The 19,605-nt window shown below is 51.2% G+C and overlaps 2 protein-coding genes across 2 annotated transcripts; one reads left to right on the top strand and one right to left on the bottom strand.

Annotated features, from left to right (window-relative positions):
* Positions 1-2,165: 2,165 nt before the first annotated feature.
* Positions 2,166-6,333, bottom strand: LOC132593198 (uncharacterized protein K02A2.6-like; the record flags this gene model as incomplete). Its single annotated transcript, XM_060282820.1, has 1 exon — positions 2,166-6,333. A coding segment is annotated over exon 1 (3,810 nt), but the record flags the coding sequence as incomplete, so codon positions are not given.
* Positions 6,334-10,013: 3,680 nt separating this feature from the next.
* THUMPD1 (THUMP domain containing 1) lies at positions 10,014-17,243 on the top strand. Its single transcript, XM_035131638.2, has 4 exons — positions 10,014-10,329; positions 12,137-12,314; positions 12,577-12,825; positions 15,958-17,243. The coding sequence occupies exons 1-4, from the start codon at positions 10,087-10,089 to the stop codon at positions 16,242-16,244; spliced, it is 957 nt and encodes a 318-aa protein (XP_034987529.2). The 5' UTR covers positions 10,014-10,086; the 3' UTR covers positions 16,245-17,243.
* The last annotated feature ends 2,362 nt before the right edge of the window (positions 17,244-19,605 follow it).

Genomic DNA, 19,605 nt, shown 5'->3' with positions numbered 1-19,605 from the left:
AACAGGTACCTCCTGTTTTAGGTTGGACTGAAGTTGAGAGAGGACAACCACCCTGCAATGTTGTTCACTGCGTTTCTCCCCACATTGTATGTTTGGCAGAAAAAGTAATCTGCAATAGCCCTATTGTGTAGCTCACCCTGACACACCAACAGCAGGGTTGCAACATAGTCCAAAGTTAATGTTTCAGAAGGAAGGGAGAGGCTGAGGCTGGTATAGATTCCCAGTTTTTTAAAAAGCAAACCATCATACATCTCATGTTGCAGGCAGGCAGATCTATTTCAAGCTGGCCTCTCAGAAACTCTTCCCATGTTAATGTAAGCACTCAGTTGCAGGTCAGCCTCCTTTGGCTTGCATGTGGATTGGTTGCAAATATTAATGTTCCAAAAATAAAACAATGCTGATGATGCAAGACCCAAGTTAGGGCCAGGCCCGTCCTAGCCATAGAGGCTAGTGGTGCGGAGAACCACGGCGCTGGAGGGCGCTGGAAGGGCGCCAAATGAGTGCAGGGTTCCGGCGATCTGGCCAGGACCACGCTCCACGAGATGAGAGGCTGCGCTGCATCTCTCTCCTTCTCCGAGGACTCCGCGCTGCGCCTCCTCGTTTCCCACAGCACCCAAGCAGCTCTTGCTGGTCCCGCGGTGTGCGTGCTGGTGGCGAAACTTGACTGAGAGGAACCCAGCGCTGGGGTAACGAGAAGGAGGTGCAGCGCAGAGTCCTCGGAGGTAGCCTCCCACTGCTGCCGCGGTCCGGTTGGCACTCCCGGGTCCTTGGAGTGGCTCTGGAGGGGGGCGCTGGAGGGACCCTAGCGCCAGGGTGCTGGATGGGCTTAAGACGGCCCTGGTTAGGGCTAATATGAATGACCATTTTTGCAGCCACCAACAAGTAAATATTTTCAGGTGAAACAGGAGATTGTTTTACCAAAAACTATGTCACTAAACTTTTATTTTTGTTCTATCAACTGTGCCGATGTATTTGTAACCTTGGTTTTTGGGGGAAAAATTCCCAAAGGAAAGTTTCTAATTGTACCAAATCAATATTTTGAGTGCTGGAAATAAAGCTATTTTCTAACCTTTATGAATTTTACATTTCTCCAATACTGTACTTCTGATTATGATTGCAGAAAGATTCAGACACACTTCAAAAGCTAAGACGCTCAGGCCGCAAAGACTCATGCTTCGCATGTTCCTAAATTTCAAGCTGCTAAAAGGTCAGAGTATATAATTAAGTTCAGAAAAAAACGGCTCCAACTCCCACAAATGAAAATAATAGTTGATCAAGGGATTGGAAGAATCCCTTTGCAAATTATAATAATTGAGGCCTTTTAGTTTATAGAAAAGACGAGTTAATGGGGGGACATGATAGAGGCATATAAAAATTATGCACTGGTGTGTGGGGGAAACGGAGTAGTTTTTCTTCCTCATACTATAATGCAAGGCCATGCAATGAAGACAAAAACTCACCTTAGTGTGATGCTTAATTCTTCCTAATTGGTAGTAACCAATGTTAGTTAGAGTAGACCCACTGGCATTAAATGAAGATGAATAACTTATGTCTATTAATTTCAGTGGGCCTTTGAAATGTACTCGGAGTCGAGAGTGAATTTCATGCTCTTTATTCAGCTCATAGTCATCAAGGAGAAGAGGAGAAGAAGAATGGCTCTTTTCCCAAAACCATCTACTTATATACATTATTTACACAATGGGCCTTGCGTGATTGGCTACTTCAGGGCTACACCTGTGGGCCAATTATATTGTGGATTGACTTCTGCCTGCAGCCTGATTGGCTGCTCCAGCAGGCCAATCAGGTTGCGGATTCACTTCCACCTGGAGTTGGATTGGGTAGCTCCCGCTGATTCTGAATCCTATTGTTCTAGGATTCAGCTCAGTACATAACACCCCTCCCCTCTAAGTTCCAGTCCTGCCCGGGAAGTTGCATTCGTAGTCCCCAAGGTCTGCTGGCCGCCTCCGTGTGCGTTGTGGCCTGGGGTGTTCCTTGGTCAGGGGTTCTGGTTCTGGCTCGTGTTCTGAGGCTGCTGGCTGTGCCGGGGCTGTCTGGTCTGGCGCCACTGAACCACTAGGTTGTGGCTCTGCTTCCGTTGTCCTTCCAGCCTCGGGGCGCCCCTCTGTGCCTACTGCTTCTGCTTCCCCTGCCCACCCCTCTCGCTCTACAGGCCTCACTGCCCTGCTGTCCCCTTGGGACCCCTCTGTCCCGCTCTCCTCCCGGGTTCCTCCTGGGAATCGTCGCCGTAGCTGGTCGCAGTGGCGGCGCCAACATTGCCCCCCTTCCGTTAGTACCTCGTACGACACGGGACCGGTCACCTTGGTGACTGTGGCGGGTACCCATGCTGGGCCTGCCCCAAAATTCTTTGCGTACACTGCGTCCTGGGCCACAAATGTCCGGGGGTTCCTGCCTTTCCCCACCACTACCTCATCCTGAGCTCTGTCGGGGTGAAGTCGGTCCAGTCTAGTTGCAAGGCGCCGGCCCATTAGTAGTTCAGCTGGGCTCCGGCCCGTCGTTGTGCTTGGGGTGCTGTGCTGTGCTAGAAGAAATGCGGCAAGGCGGTATTCCCAGTCCCCTTGTGTCATGCGGTGGAGGCTGTCCTTGGTGGTCCGCACCATGCGCTCCGCTTGGCCATTGGTGGCAGGGTGGAATGGTGCTGAGCGGATGTGGCGGATGGCGTTCTGCGCTGTGAAGGTCTGGAACTCCTCTGACGTGAATGCGGTTCCATTGTCCGAGACGAGGGTGTCAGGGAGCCCGTGGGTTGCAAAAAGCTTACGTAGTACCCGGATGGCTGCCGCCGTAGAAGTGGACGGTACCAGTGCGACCTCCAGCCATTTGGTGTAGGAATCCACCACTATGAAGAATGTTTTTCCCTGGAAGGGGCCAGCGAAGTCCACGTGCAAGCGTGACCATGGATGTCGGGCGGACTCCCAGGGCTGGACTGGGGCCCTTGGGGGATCCGGGCGGGATTCTTGGCAGGTCTGGCAGTGTTGTACCCAGGCCTCTATCTCTCTGTCAATCCCTGGCCACCACACATAACTCCTGGCAAGGGCCTTCATCCTCACTACCCCTGGGTGTGTCTCATGTAGGGCTGTGAGGACCCTTTTGCGGAGGGGCTGGGGAACAACAACCCTGCTTCCCCATAACAGGCACCCCTTGTGGGCCGACAGTTCATGTTTGCGGTTTGTGTAGCCAGCGAATTCTGGCCCGGGGCTGCTGCTGGGCCATCCTCGCCACACCCAGTCCAGGACCCGGGAGATGACCCTATCTTTTGTGGAATGGTGCGCAACTTCTTGTGCCTGAATGGGTCGGTCGGGAAGCAGCTCCAGGGTCATAACCTCTTGCGCAGGCGCTGGGTCGGGGCCTGTTTCTGGTAGTGGTAGCCTGCTGAGGGCGTCTGCGTGGCCCATCGCCTTCCCAGGGCGGTGGATTAGTGCATACTGGTAGCCGGCAAGGAAAATTGACCACCTGAGGACACGTGGAGACAACACTTGGGGGGTCTGCTTCTCGGGGGCAAACAGGCCAAGCAACGGCTTGTGGTCAGTCACTATGGTAAAGGGCCGCCCGTACAAGAAATCATGGAATTTTTTTACGCCCTTCACGATTGCCAGACCCTCCTTGTCAATCTGTGAGTAGTTTCGTTCGGCTGCAGCAAGCGTCTGGGAGAAGTATGCCACCGGCACCTCTCTTCCATCCGGGAGTTGGTGTCCCAGGACAGCGCCGATGCCATAGGGAGAGGCGTCGCATGCCAGCACCACTGGCAGCCTCTCGTCGAAGTGTGCCAAGACCGAGTTCGAGACGAGCAAGTCCTTGACTGCCTGGAATGCGGCCCTTTGTCGCTGGCCCCACACCCAAGGGGCCCTTTTATCTAGGAGTCTGTGTAGGGGCTCCGCTACCGCTGCCTTATGGGGAAGGAAGGCATGGTAAAAGTTCAATAGTCCCAAGAATGACTGAAGTTCGGGCTTGCTCTTGGGCGCTGGGGCCTCACAAATGGCCCGTACCTTGTCACCGGTTGGATGGACCCCTTCTGCGTCCACCTTAAATCCCAGAAAGTCCACCTGCGGCACTCCCAGTAAACACTTTTCCCGCTTCACCTTGAGGCCCGCCATCTGGAAACGGTGCAGGACGGAGCGGAGGCGGTCCTCAAATTCCTCTGGTGTGGGCCCGGCGATCAGTACATCATCGAAGAAGGGGGTGACGCCAGGAATCTCTTTAAGGAGAGAGTCCATTAGATTCTGGAATATGCCTGGTGCCACGCTAACGCCAAATTGCAGCCGCTTTACTCTGAATGCCCCTCTGTGCGTCACAATCGTCTGAGCCTCTGCTGTGGCTTCGTCCACAGGCAACTGTTGATACGCTTGGGCCAAGTCCAGTTTGCCAAAGATTTTTGACCCAGCCAGGGTGGCGAGGACATGGCTGACCACTGGCACTGGGTATGCATGGGCCGTGAGAGCCTTGTTTATGGTGCATTTGTAGTCTGCACAGATGCGGACCGAACCGTTAGGCTTGACGGGTGTGACAATTGGAGTTTCCCAGGGGGCGTTGGGCACCGGCTCCAGCACTCCTTGCTCCACAAGCCGGTCCAATTCCTCGTCTATGCGGGGTTTCAGGGCGAACGGGACCCGGCGGGCCTTGTGCCTGATGGGTCGTACAGCGGGGTCTAGCTGTAGGGCAATGGGGGGTCCTGTATATCGTCCCAATGCCCCATCGAAAACCCCTGGAAACTCTTTGCATATGGCGTCCACGTCCACTTGTAAGCTAGTGCGGTTCACCCCGGTAACGGCTAGCCCCAGAGGTCCAAACCATGCCAGTCCCAGTAAGCTAACGTAGGGGCCCTTAACTACCAGCAAGTCCAATTGTTGCTTTCGCCCTCGATATTGCACCCTGAAGGTCCCCACCCCCATTGTAGGGACCTTACGTTTCTGGAAGTCCCGGAGGGTGAATGGGGCCGGCCTTAGTTTGGGACCCCCATTAGGGCACAGTTCCCTTAATGTTCGGGCCGAGATTATGGATAGAGTTGAACCCGTGTCCAGCTCCATGCGGCATGGGGCTCCCTCTATCTGTACCTCTATATAAATTTTCTCTGTGCTGGGATGGGGCAACTGGAATACCTGGTAGTCCGTGATCTCCGTCGAGTTGCCTTGGTGCATGGTGCCGTGTGACCTGGGGCTCCTGGGTCGGTCATCTGATGCTTGTCGACGGGTGAGTCGAGCCCGACACACCCGGGTGATGTGTCCCACTTTTCTGCACTGCCTGCACTCTGCGTTGCGGAAACGACAGGTCCTCCTCTCGTGGTTCTCCCCGCAGCTTGCACAGTTCCCTCCTTCTCGTCGAGGCTGCTGTGGTGTGTGTGCTGCTTGAGTGCGCCGCTGTACTCGGTGTACTTCCTCCCTGTCAGATTCGGATTCGTCGGTGAGGTCTTCGTGGTAGACCCTCGGTTGGGATGGCTGGGCCGGTCGTGCCTCTTGCGTTGACCTCTCGGCGGCTTCGGTTGCCAGGGCTTCCTCCAGAGCAATCTGGAACGTGAGGTCTTTTTTGGCGTAGAGGCGTCGTTGCAACATCTCGTCCCTCAGGCCACCAACGAGGCGGTCACGAAGCATGTTCTCCAACTCTGAGAAGTTGCATAGCCGGGCGGCTTGGCGGAGGGAGGTCACAAACCCAGTTATGGTTTCCCCCGGGGCTTGCCGCTTTGCGTAGAAGGCATTTCGGCAAGCTACCACCGAGGGCTGTGGTGAGAAGTGCTCCTTCAGCCGTTCCATTATTGTTTTGTAAGAGACGGTAGCGACATCTCTAGGTGCAAGGAGAGCCCGGGCGATTTCAAACGTCTCCTCTCCACAGACGCTGAAGAATGTCGCCCTCTTCATGGCATCGTTGGTGACTTCTTTCGCTTGCAGGAGGAAGTTGAAACGGGCGGCGTACCCTTCCCAGTCTCCTGATGCTGGTTTGAATGGCGAGAAGCTGCTGTCGGTTGCCATTCTGGGTTCCTTGGGTCCTGGAGCTGAAGCCTGGATGAACGGTGCGATGCAGCGGTGCAGCAGGTGGCGGTGCTGCGGTGCAGTGCGTGGTGGCGGTCAGCTCAGCAGGATCCCATCCTCGTCGCCAGTGAAATGTACTCGGAGTCGAGAGTGAATTTCATGCTCTTTATTCAGCTCATAGTCATCAAGGAGAAGAGGAGAAGAAGAATGGCTCTTTTCCCAAAACCATCTACTTATATACATTATTTACACAATGGGCCTTGCGTGATTGGCTACTTCAGGGCTACACCTGTGGGCCAATTATATTGTGGATTGACTTCTGCCTGCAGCCTGATTGGCTGCTCCAGCAGGCCAATCAGGTTGCGGATTCACTTCCACCTGGAGTTGGATTGGGTAGCTCCCGCTGATTCTGAATCCTATTGTTCTAGGATTCAGCTCAGTACATAACAGCCTTCTTAGAGTAACAGTATAGGTAAAGGGACCCCTGACCATTAGGTCCAGTCCATAGCTGCCAAGTCTCCCGTATTCCCCGGGAAACCCCTGTTTTTCCGGCTGTTTCCAGCCGAAAAAACGGATTTTTTTTTGTTTCCCCCCGGTTTATTCTGGTGCGGCGGCCATTTTGGAACTGGGCAGAGCAGCATCAAAAGACACTTCTGAGCATGCTCTGCCCAGTTCCAAAATGGCGGCAGCGCTACTTCCGGTCTGCTACTTCCGGTCCGATCCCTTATTTTTCAGGCAGGAACTTGGCAGGTATGGGTCCAGTCGCAGACAACTCTGGGGTTGTGGCGCTCATCTCACGTTATTGGCCGAGGGAGCCATTTACCTTCCCGCTGGAGTGGTACCTATTTATCTACTTGCACTTTGACGTGCTTTCAAACTGCTAGGTTGGCAGGAGCTGGGACCGAGCAACGGGAGCTCACCCCGTCGCGGGGATTCGAACCGCCAACCTTCTGATCAGCAAGCCCTAGGCTCTGTGGTTTAACCCACAGCACCACCTGCGTCCCAGAGTAACAGTATGCTATACTGCAATAGTTTTACACACACCCTGCATTAGATAGTAATTTGCATTACCATACTTCACTTAGAATCATAGAATCATAGAGTTGGAAGAGACCACAAGGGCCATCCAGTCCAACCCCCTGCCACTTACTTCAAAATGTCACCTGCATTTAATGTGTTGGGGGCTCTCCTTCTCATTTTGCTGAGGCCCAGGACTTCTGCCTCAAAGTCTGACCCTGATTGTGGTGCCATTGCTCTCTGGCCTGTGCTTGCACAATAAACAGCTGTGAGGCAGCTCAAAGTGCACACTGACTGGGGCTGAATGCCAGCATCGTCTTTTAATTGACATAATCAATGAAATATGACCTTCAGCACTTTCTCGTCTTCCCTTTTCACCCACATTTTGCAGAGAGAAGTAAATAATGGGAGCAACAAGGTGAGCATTAATATCTGCCACGCACAGGCGGCTTGCTGTTCGCCCTCCTTTGTCCCCAAAGCTACCAACTCTGTAATCATATCTTTATTACTGGTGCAAAGAACCTTTGTATGAATTAGTACTTTCTGTGCTGTATCTATGTACTTTTGTCCTTCCAGGGTGTGATGCTTTAAAATGTTTTGCTCTCTCTCTTTTTTATTATGTTTCATTTCTTTAAAAACAAATCAATAAAATAATTGTATGATAGAAACAATTGGTTAAAGACAAATAACCTCAATGCAAGCAAACTAGAATGTAACCAGAATGAATCCTCTTTATTGTATAATCAGAACAAATTGCCTTCCACCAAACATCCCCTCCACAATCCTAGGGTTGCCATATTTCAAAAAGAAAAAGCCGGGACACCCCCAGGGTTGTTGTCAAGCTTTTTAACGAAAAATGCTATAAAAAAACCATGATATTTTGTTTACTTGCCAGAGATCCAGGGCAGACCAACACCTTCTGGAAATTCCCCCTGGGTGTCACTTCCACCTTTGAAATCCTGGTAAGGTCTGGGGAAATACGGACATATGGCAGTCCTACCCAATCCATCGTCTCACTCACCACAATTTTCTTGGTGGCCAGATTTTTGGCACAACCCAGTCTGCAGGCCCCTCTGGCATGCTTTTAAACTCTTCTTTTTCTTTCTGAAGGTTTTCAAGCTGCTTAGTCAAGATTTCCTGCTGCCCAGATCCCCCTTCCTTCCTTCCTGAGGGCCTTTTCAGGAGCATCGGACACAGGTGGCAACTGGACTGCAGCCACTGTCTGCAGGTCCCTCAGTGTCCAGTCTCAGTGCCCAGAACTAAAAAAAATAAAAAAATCTCGGTCCACTTGCTGAAATTGCAAACGCCAGGAGTCAATTCAAGCAACGAGGACTTATCTGCATCTGAGACTGCAGAACATAAAGCAAACACTATGGTTGGATGGGGGATCTGAGTGATTCAGTGCCTCTCCTATTCTGTTTTCTCAAATACTAACTTCAGGTGATGGGAAGGCCTGGCTTTCTGCTGGAATTGCGCTGAGAGAAGCAGAGAAGGAGTGCCGACAGTCTAGTTCATTTCTTAGTCTTTCCATGATCAGTACAGCAATCTTGATTTCCCTGCTTCTCCTCTTCTGTTACAGGCTCCGTTCACCCTCTGCTCCCCCAGTGTGCATGTGCCCGCCCCGGGCCCTGTCAAGCTGTGCTACGTCACTGGTGGTTGGTGACTTTTAAGCCAGCAGCATAAAAACAAGGGCAGGTCACTGTTACCCTGACAGCTCACCCACCACCCTGGGCCAGTTATTTAGACCAGGCATCCCCAAACTTCGGCCCTCCAGATGTTTTGGACTACAATTCCCATCATCCCTGACCACTGGTCCTGTTAGCTAGGGATCATGGGAGTTGTAGGCCAAAACATCTGGAGGGCCACAGTTTGGGGGTGCCTGATTTAGACCATGTACAGTAACACTAGTGTACATTGATATATTTTTTAAAGTTCCCTGATATCAAAAGCCTACAATCTGTAGCTTTCAGGGGTCCCACTGATATTGCTGCTGCTGCTGGATGCTGCTTGGTTGGCACTGACCCAGAACAGGGCCTTCTCGGTGGTAGTTCTCCTTTTGAGGAAAGCCCTCCCTGGTGAGGTGTGTCCCTCTTCCTCATCATTAATGTTCACGGGGGATTTAAAAACATACCCAGTTTGCCCAAGCATTTGATGGCTGAAAGACACCATTCCAGGCAACCTTGAAACTACAAAATTAGCTGTAGTTAGGATTGTGACTATGTTCATGCACTATTTATGTTTTAAAATACTTTTTATTTTATTTAATATGTTTTCTTTTTTTCTTTTGCTACTTTGTAGTTTGCTACGCTGGACTCTCTCCAATAAGGAGATAAATATATCTGAAATCACCCATTTTGGCAATGCATGGCTTTGTTTCCTGAGGAAGGTTTATACGACATATGCTGGTAGTTTAAATGGGCAATTTATTAGGCAGCTTTTTGGAAACTGACACGGATAACTGAGAAATATAGCGGGGGAGTGGAGGCGTGTAGACTTTAGCTCCGTAACAGCTTTTCCCAAGTTGCTGCATCAGTCGGGTTTTAGGACCCGGCGGGAAACTATTTTGGAGCACAGCGCGGAACTGCGTGGCGGAAAATATGTTGCCTGTTGCCATGGAGAAGGGGAAAGCCTAAGGCCTGTACTTCCGGGAGGAAAGCCACCGATTTCCGCATTACTAGAGAGTGGTGTCGCTTCCTTAGCACCTCTATCCTTTAACAAAAACAGAGTAAAAGGGAGAGCCTCGATACTCTATGACTGCAGGGCGGCGCCACTCTATCCCTTGGCGCCTCTATGATAGGTGTAGGCCCGATGCTGTCAGATTACCACCCGCACCATCCCTGGTGGCCAAGCCGATGGGGCAGCACCAGTAGAACCGCAGGTCCACACACCCCGCTCCGTGGCAGAAAAATAAATAAATGAATAAAAATTAAGCTTGCAAATATTTTCTATCTCTGAGGCTTTGTTTCCTATCTCTATGGTGCTTTCCCCCCCCCGGCGCGTCCCGATGACGCCATCGAAAGGGCGCCGACACGCGCGCCGTTGCGGGACGAGCCGTTGACACCGCCTCCGCGGTAAGCCTTTCCCGACGCCCGCGATGGCTGCCGTGGAGACGCCGCCCGCTGCCGCGAAAGGAGCTGCGCCGGCTGCCTCTCGCAAGCGGCGGCCCAAAGCGCAGTACCTGCACGCGGCCAAGCGGGCCCGGCCCGGCGGCTCCCGCCAGCTGGAGCCCGGCATGTGCGGCATCCTCATCACCTGCAACATGAACGAGCGCAAGTGCGTGGCCGAAGCCTACAGCCTGCTGGGCGAGTACGGCGAGCAGCTCTACGGGCCCGAGCAGGTAGGAAGAGGAGCAAAGGCCGGCGGGACTTTTGGGTTTACACGTGAAACTCGGAAAATTAGAATGTCGTCGAAAAGTGCATTTATTTCAGTAATGCAACGTATTATTTTTTCTTTTTCTTTTAATTTTTACAAATGCTTCTGGAAATTCCGCAGTAATAAAACAAATAGTTATAATAATACAAAAATAAACATCGCTATTACATTCCATTTATCATTGACCCGCCTAACAATAAATAATTGCAATAAATAAAGGCTTGACATATCACGCTTTGCATGTCATGCATCTATCTCATATATTGGTTTCACCTTTTAAGTTGCGTTACTGAAATAAATGCACTTTTTGACGATATTCTAATTTTCCAAGTTTCACCTGTAGACTAGAGGAAAGGGGAGCAAGATGCGGCACGATAGGAGTCTATAAAATTATATATCGCTTGGGAAGGGGGGGGGGAGAGAAGAACCGTTGGTATCGTAAAACCCTTACGCAAATTTGTGGTGCAGCTGCTTTTGGAATACTGTGTGCTGTCCTGGTCTTCTCCCCTCAAAACGGATATTGTAGAGCTGGGGAAGCTTCAGAAAAGGGCGACCAAAAAGGACCAAGGGAACGAAGCAACACCCCCGTGAGGAGACGCTGCAGCATTTGGGATTTTTTCGTTTAAGAGAAACTGCAAATAAGATGACAGAAATTCAGACAGCTCTGTGTGGTAAGGCCAAAATGGCTAGAGAAAACTTCCCCTTGCTTCACACCATTAGAAATTGTGGAGACTCGAGTTAACTCAGCCGTATTGCTTTTTTAACACGGCTGTGTTGACTTTTTCATTTTTTATTTTAAAAGGAGAGACCTATTGAATTTGTACAGTGGAACCTCGGTTTATGAACACAATTGGTTCCAGAAGTCTGTTCATAAACCGAAGTGTTCATAAACCGAAGCGAACTTTCCCACTGAAAGTAATGGGAAGTTGATTAATCCGTTCTAGATGAGGAAAAACACCCCCTAAAGCAGCAGGGCCTTCGCTCCGATGCCTTCGCGGAGGTCGGGGAGCGCTCCCTGGCCTCCGCGAAGGCATCAGAGCGAAGGCCCTGCTGCTTTAGGGGGTGTTTTTCCTCGTCTAGAACGGATTAACCGCTTTGCTCCGATACCTTCGCGGAGGCCGGGGAGCGTTTCCGCGACTGGGCTGCAGCCGTGAAAGTGCTCCCCGGCCTCTGGGAGGCATCGGAACGAAGTCCCGGCTCCGATGCCTTCTGGAGGCTGGGGCTTCGCTCCGATGCCTTTGCGGAGGCCGGGGAGCGTGTCCGCGACTGGGCTACAGCCGCGAAAGTGCTCCCCGGCCTCCGCAAAGGCATCGGAACGAAGTCCCGGCTCCGATGCCTTCCGGAGGCTGGAACTTTGTTCCAATGCCTTCGCAGAGGCAGGGGAGCACTTTCGCGGCTGGAGCCCAGTCGCGGAAACACTCCCCAGCCTCTGGGAGGCATCGGAACGAAGGCCCAGCCTCCCCGAAGGTATCGGACGCTCCGATGCCTTCAGGGAGGTTTGGCCTTTGCTCCGATGCTTTCGGGGAGGCCGGGCCTTCGCTCTGGGCCTTCAGGAGGCATCGGAGCGAAGGCATCGGACGCTCAGTAGGCCTCGGGCACCTCGGTTTACTAACTTCCGGGTTAGGATAGTTCATAAACCGAAAGTTCGTAAACCGAGGTGTTCGTAAACCGAGGTTCCACTGTATAAGAATTTAAGCTTGTACCAGCTCTAAAGAAGCTTTCCTCACTGGGTTGACTTGACAAACACAATATGTGTGCATGTGTCTGTAAAGTTAACAGATCAAGATGAGAGCAGACTGTCAGGAAATGAGGAGGATGACGACGACGCTGAAGCTGCATTGAAAAAAGAAGTCGATCAGATTCGCACTTCAACAGAGCAGAAGCTGCGACGGTTCCAGTCGGTGGAGAGCGGTGCCAACAATGTAGTTTTCATTAGGACACTGGGTGTAGGTAAGCGTGCATGGAATGGGAAGAGGTAGCGTAATGGGCAAGAGCGTTAGTTCTGAGTCCTGAATACACTAAGTGGGATAGGATGGACATCAGAGGGGGAGACAGAGAGGTGGTAGAAAGAGAGAGAAAAGAGGTGGCTCTGCCCGGTTGTCGGTATGGCATCTTCCTGTGTTTGCGCCTAGACTTCCATGCCTTTAGAGATGCCCTTTCTTCACCCAGAGCAATGAATGAAAAAGTCTGTCGCACTGCCTCCTTCTTGCAGAGCCAGAGAAGCTGGTACACCACATCCTGCAGGACATGAAAGCCACCAAGAAGAAGAAGACCAGAGTCATCTTGCGCATGTTACCTGTTTCGGGCACCTGCAAAGCTTTCCTGGAGGACATGAAACAATATTCAGAGACCTTCTTTGAACCTTGGTTTAAAAGTCCTCGTAAAGGCACTTTTCAGATTGTTTACAAGGCTCGAAATAACAGCCACTTGAGCCGGGAAGAAGTCATCAAAGAACTGGCAGGTAAGTGATTTATTTCGTAGTAGCAGGAATAGGCAGAAGGTAAGTCAGGATCTATTGAGGATCTCTGGGTGATTTGTAGTAAGGTTTCTGACTCCCAGTTGTTTAATAACAGCAACAAAAAACAGGTTAGTTTTTTGCTTTTAAGTTGCTGAAACAAAACATGCTTAGGCCGGGGGGGGGGGGCGACGACAAGTGGGATTTGTGTGCGAAAAGGACTGGGGGGTCTATTCTGAGACTGAAAACAGATTCCAGGGCACCATTCTCCTTGCCTCTGTCACATCTCTCAGCCACTATTTTTCACATGACTTGGGTTGGCAGATTTTTTCGATCTGGGATGGGGAACTGGTGGTCCTCCTGAACATTGACTGTAGTAGCAGGGGCTGACAGGAGTTGGAGTGCAGCAACATCTGGAGTCCTTCAGCTTCCCTATCTCTCTTTTAGATGTCCATTTCTAACACTAGTGCTTTCAGGGTGGGGTGGAACAGTGGGTTGGACCCAGACTAACAATACATCCCTCTTAACATATCTGCTTAGAAGTAAGTTCCATCAAGTTCAGTGCGCTTACTCCTAGGTAAGTGGGTGCAGGGTTGCAGCCTAAGCTAATTGAGTTCCTCGTTGATTTCAGTGAACCAGTTAGCAACCAACTTAACAGTGTATTTTTAAAAATAGGGACCCCTGACCATTAGGTCCAGTCGTGACTGACTCTGGGGTTGCGCGCTCATCTCGCATTATTGGCCGAGGGAGCCGGCGTATAGCTTCCAGATCGTGTGGCCAGCATGACAAAGCCGCTTCTGGCAAACCAGAGCAGCACATGGAAACGCCGCTTACCTTCCCGCTACTGCGGTTCCTATTTATCTACAGTGGTACCTCGGGTTACGAACACCTCGGGTTACGAACTTTCGGTTTACGAACCATCGAAACCCGGAAGTAAGTAACCCGAGGTTTCCGAGGCCTATGGAGGCCTCCACGGAGGCATCGGAGCATCCGCGACTGGGACGCAGCCACAGAAGCGCTCCGATGCCTTCACGGAGGCTAACTGTGTGGAAAGGAGCCCTGCGGCTGCGGCCGCGTCTCTTTCAAAGCGGGTGGGGGGGGTCCCTTTGGAAGCACTTACCTTGCGCATAGAAAACAGCGGTGAGAGGCTTGGCTGCGCGGCGGTGGCGCTCGCAGCTCTCCTTCCCTCTCTACGTGGTGCCAGCCGGGCGACCTTTCTCCTCCTCAGAGCAGCCGCTACCACCACCAGGCGCCAGGACTGGCTGGGGTGGCTCGAGGTGCGCCTGGCTGTGCTTGGAGCGGCGGCGGCAGCAGCAGCGGCGGCTTCTCTCAAGCCCGAGCCTCTCCACTCTGCTGGGGCGCAACGGTGAAGGCCCGGCCTCGCTTCTCTCGACCCCTCCGCGAGGCCGGGCCTTCAGCGTCGCGCTCCTGCGACGTCTCTCCACCTTCGCCGTCGCGCTAATGTGGAGAGGCGTCGCAGGAGCGCGACGGCGAAGGCCCGCTTCTCTTGAGCCCTCCGCGAGGCCGCCGCCGCCGCCGCCACTCCAACCAGAGCCAGGCGCACCTCGAGCCACCCCAGCCAGTCCTGGCGCCTGGTGGTGGTGGCGGCTGCTCTGAGGAGGAGAAAGGTCGCCCGGCTGGCACCACGTAGAGAGGGAAGGAGAGCTGCGAGCGCCACCGCCGCGCAGTCAAGCCTCTCACCGCTGTTTTCTATGCGCGAGGTAAGCGCTTCCAAAGGGACCCCCCCACCCGCTTTGAAAGAGACGCGGCCGCAGCCGCAGGGCTCCTTTCCACACAGTAATCCTCTGTGAAGGCATCGGAGCGCTTCTGTGGCTGCGTCCCAGTCGCGGACGCTCCGATGCCTCCGTGGAGGCCTCCATAGGCCTCGGAAACCTCTTGGCAGACAGTGAAATTCATGTTAAATTGAAGCTTTAGGGGGTGTTTTTCATCGTCTGGAACGGATTGATCCACTTTCCATTATTTTTAATGGGAATGTTTGCTTCGGTTTATGAACACTTCGGTTTATGAACAGACTTCTGGAACCAATTGTGTTCATAAACCGAGGTACCACTGTACTTGCATTTTGATGTGCTTTCGAACTGCTAGGTTGGCAGGAGCTGGGACCAAGCAACGGGAGCTCACCCCGTCACAGGGATTCGAACCGCCGACCTTCTGATCAGCAAGCCCTAGGCTCAGTGGTTTAGCCCACAGCGCCACTTTTTAAAAATCCGTATCCTTAATTGTGAGCCCCATTGAGTTCAGATGGGCTTGTTCCCAGGTAGAGGATTGCAGCCTTAATCTGGATACAGTCCTTTGTATGGAAGAGGAAGGTATTAAATACTTAAGATGAAATAAAATATGTGTGATTCTCATCATGCCAAGTTTGGCCCTCATCATTAGGCAGTTCTTAAGTGGCTGAAGATGAGAGGATGGTGGCTTGCTAAAGACAATGCAGCACACTGTTAAACTGCAGTTTACTACCTCCTGTGGGAGGTAGCTATGGCTACAAACTTGGGTCACATCCATGCCATACATTTATGGCAGGGACGTCAAACTCCCAAGAGACTGCGATCTACTCCCAGGGGAAAAGAGCTGGCAGTGATCTACCCATTTTTGGGGGAGGGGGCAAGCCAAAGTTCAGTTTTTTTTTAGGGCGGCAGGCCAAAGTTGTTCAGATTTCTTTTAGGGGGGCGACATCATAGTTCTGCCAGGTTTTTTTTGGGGGGGGGAGGGCCATAAAACGCTACCCGGGTACTAAGCCTGGCAGCGATAGCTCCTTATTCCGTTTCTGCAGTCGTGAGCTATTGAAGGACAGAATGAGAGGGCATGGTGCCCTCCATAAAATCCTGGGAACTGTATAGTTTGTTGAGGGTGCTGGGCATCGTAGCTCAGTGAAGGGTAAACTGCAACTCCCAGGATTCTTTGGTCCTGCTGGTGGGCTTCCCATAGAGGCATCTAGTTGGCCTCTGTGAGAACAGATGGGCCTTTGGCCAGGATCCAGCAGAGCTCTTCTTCTGTCCTTAGTCTCTTATCCCTTATGGGACACCGTCTCTTCATTTGTGGCTGATCAAAAGTATTACTCTACAGGCTTATCAGATGGCTTTCTGCCTCCCCAACCCTTCTTTGTTGCCTTGGCAGGAGTCGTTGGCCATCTCAACCCAGAAAACAAAGTCGATCTGAGCAACCCCGAGTTCACCATCGTGGTGGGGATCATAAAGAACATCTGCTGCTTGAGTGTGGTGAAGGACTACATTCTGTTCAGGAAGTACAACCTCCAGGAAGTGGTGAAGAGCAAGGAAGGGGAGGGGGAGCAGAATGCTTCCAAAGTGTCCCAAGAGGGGGGCCTGGATGGGGGGAAACCAAATGAGGAGAAAGTGGAGGAGAAGACTGAGGTGGCAGAGGCCAGCGACAATCACAAGGACTAGGACCATTAATGAAACTGACTGGGGGGGAGACTCTGAAGGATGGCTGCCAATGAATTGGGTGTGGGTGTGCTTTAATTGTCTTTTATAACTCTATGGCAGTTAGGCTGTTTAGCCAAACCACCAATCTGCACAAATCGAGGAGGAACACCAAACTAATGTTGCCACAGACTAGGAATCAAGGGAACAGCCTGGAGCTAGCAAACAGGAGAACAGAGCTCTCTGATCCGAAGCCACAGCCAAACTGAGAGCTCCCTTCTCCTGTTTGCAAGCTCCAGGGTGTTCCCTTGCTTCCTAGTCTGTGGTAACAGTAGTTTGGTGTTCCTCCTCGATTTGTGCAGATTGGTGGTTACAGCCAACCAGAGTTTGACCGCAAACCTGGATTTGAACCCATGGCTTGAAATGGGTTTCCAGTTCTGGAGAGGGAGTCGGAGCATACACAGGAAGACTTGAGAGCTGGTGAGCCCCAAGGCAGGACCCTGACAGTCACACTGTGCTTTAGCTATGAAATCTGAACCAAGCCTCTAGCTCCGGTTCAGCAAACGTGAGTCTCTGTAAAATCTTCAATGAGAGCAGTGAAACTGAAAGCATACCAAGGCTTGAGTTCCTTTTGACAATGAGATTTTGGCCTAATTTTGCTGAATCACACCCCCCCTCCTTTCATCAACGTTAACTGCTACTTAAAAGGCCCTTTTTCTCATTTGCTGTTGGTGTCAAACCCAGACACACGCAGCATCTCTTGTATAGTTGCTTACAGGCAAATAACACTATCTGTGTGGGTTCTTGGTGCCTTGTTTGGTAACAACTGTTGATCAATATAGGGCAAGCATGCTATCTTCAAGCCAATGAACTGATGCAAGCCGTAATCAGATTTCCACACTGGCCTGGCCATGGCTACATGCTTCAGATTTCTAAACTATTGTGAATCCAGAGTTGAGTTGTCTGGGACAAACACTTCCTAAAACTATAGCAGTGTGCGGTGGAGAGGGAGTAGGGTTTTTTTTTTTAATGCCTAAACAGTACAAGTTTTATAAAACTTTGTGGGTGGTATATACCTTTTCTGTTAGTAGGGGAACCCGTGGCCCTCCAACTTCTGCTGGACTACAGCTCCCATCATCTCTGACTATGATGGGCCACGTGGGCTGGGGCTGATGAGAGCTGGAGTCCAGGAAATACCTGGAGGGCCCCAGCCCCCCCCCCAGCCCTGAAGTAGACAAAAGATCTGCGAGTAAGTTGAGAGAGAAATGAAACTGTATTGAAATGTGTTTGCAGAGATTGGGCAGAATCCTTTTGGAGTTGTTTCCATAGGCAAGGTGGGCAAACTTTAGCTTATGGGTTTGTATTAGCTGTGTCTGGCAGCTAACAGACCAACACAGTTCTCCATCTTCTCTGCCAATGGGTGCATTGTGTCCTCCTGCTAGACCTGGGGGATTCTAGCCACCTTGTGCCAAGCAGAGTGTTGGTGAATGTTGCTTAATGAACTCACATACAGGGTAAAGTAAGGCGAGTTTGCTGCAGGAGGATGTTTTGGCCAGATAATCCAGCATGGGTGACTGCCTTTCCTAAGCAAAACCCTTTGCCGAAGAAAGGAGAAAGAAAGAAGGGACAGGAGAAGCATAGCTGGCAGTGGCCTCACAAGCAGGGCCACACAACCCTGGCTTTGACTGATGAAGATCACGTCAGTATGAAAGTCTCCTCTGTTCCACTACAGGCCTGGTTTCTGGTTGGAGCCCCATAACACCTGGGTTCCCAGTTCCCAACTCCCATCAATGCCAGCATGGAAGCTGTAGTCCCAGCAACACCTGGAGGGTCAAAGGTTTCCCACCCTGGCTTCAGATACATAGTATGCCCCCTCTCCGAAGCACCCACATAGGTGGAACGCTGCAGCGATGCCCCGTCATCGAACCATTGAAAACTAGGAGAGCCGGCCAGGGTAGCCTCGCATTCGTCTCTGTAGCCCATGGAAAGGAACAGCACCAGTGTCTTGCATTTATGAGCAAAGAGCTGCCCCGCAGCAGGCAGTGTGGGGTTGCTGCATCTACTTTTCCATTAATTCGCTGGGTCACACTGTTAAACTAGAGGTGGGAAGTTTAAAGGGGAATGCCTGCCCTCCATTCAGCAGACAGCTGCGATCCCAGAGATACGGCCTTGTGGCCCATTCGTGGGAAGGATCTACCACTGCTTTTCTGTCCTGGGCCATAAAATTTGCCTCAGCCATTTCCCAGGCTCCCATTTCTGGCCCCATCAGAAAATTGGAAGAGTCAGCGCTCTGTCACATATACTTCCAGGCAGTTTCAGGGCGCTTGTTCCTACCCAGAGCAACAAAATCCTTGGCAGAGCAGCTGAAGGGTGAGGGCTGTGAACAGACAGAAACTTGCACCTCTTTTGGTTGTTAGGGAAAGTAATTATTATAGGGCTGGGAAAGTGGCAAAATAGGCCTGAAGTGAGGCACCAGAGCATTAGTTCTACTGGGGAGCTACAAAAAGCTTTTTTGCGGGGAGCGGGGTCTATTTCCCCTAAGATCGAAGGTGTTGTATGGGGCTTGGGAAGAGTTCTTTTTTAAAAATTGGGTCTGGCAGTGTCATTTTAAACTTCGTTTCTTAAAATAAGTTGCCTGCATGAGTTTGGCTTTTGTTTCGATTTGGAATTTCCTTTTCAGAAAAGAATCCTTGTAGTAGAAGAACATCTGAGACAGGTTAATAATAATAATAATTCTGTTTTGTATATTGTCTTGTTTTTGGTACATTGTTTTTTTATTAAACTGATTTTGTTTCAGTTTGAAGCCCTTCCTCTGTGATTTTTTGTTTGGTCGAGGACTAAGTATACTTTGTAAAATTGCCACTTTTAAAAAAGGAACAAGCAACTTCAATGTAATGTTGCTGTCTTATATAAAGGAATACATGAAGTGGGATAAGGCCAAGAATCCAGCTAGCTCAATATTGCCTCTTGGATCACAGAATCATAGAATTGTAGAGTTGAGAGGGATCCAAAGGGTCATCTAGCCCAACCCCTGCAGTTCAATGGTACAGTTTATAGCATGTGTTGCATGCAGAAGGTCCCAAGTTCAATCCCTGACATCATCAGGGAAGGACTGCGAAAGGCCCCTGTCCAACATCCTAAAAACTTCTGCTAGCCCAGGCATCCCCAAACTGCAGCCCTCCAGATGTTTTGGCCTACAACTCTCATGATCCCTAGCTAACAAGACCAGTGGTTGGGGAAGATGGGAATTGTAGTCCAAAACATCTGGAGGACTGAAATTTGGGGATGCCTGGGCTAGCCTGTGTCTAATTCTAACTGAGAAGGTCTTACTCAGTGTAAGGCAGCTTCCTACATCAGTTCAAAGGCAGGGCAGGGAACCTGTTGC

This window comes from Zootoca vivipara, chromosome 14 (genome assembly GCF_963506605.1).
Source record: "Zootoca vivipara chromosome 14, rZooViv1.1, whole genome shotgun sequence".
Lineage (NCBI taxonomy): Eukaryota > Metazoa > Chordata > Lepidosauria > Squamata > Lacertidae > Zootoca > Zootoca vivipara.
The sequence above is the reverse complement of the archived record's forward strand: the minus strand, read 5'-3'. Positions and strand labels throughout refer to the sequence as shown.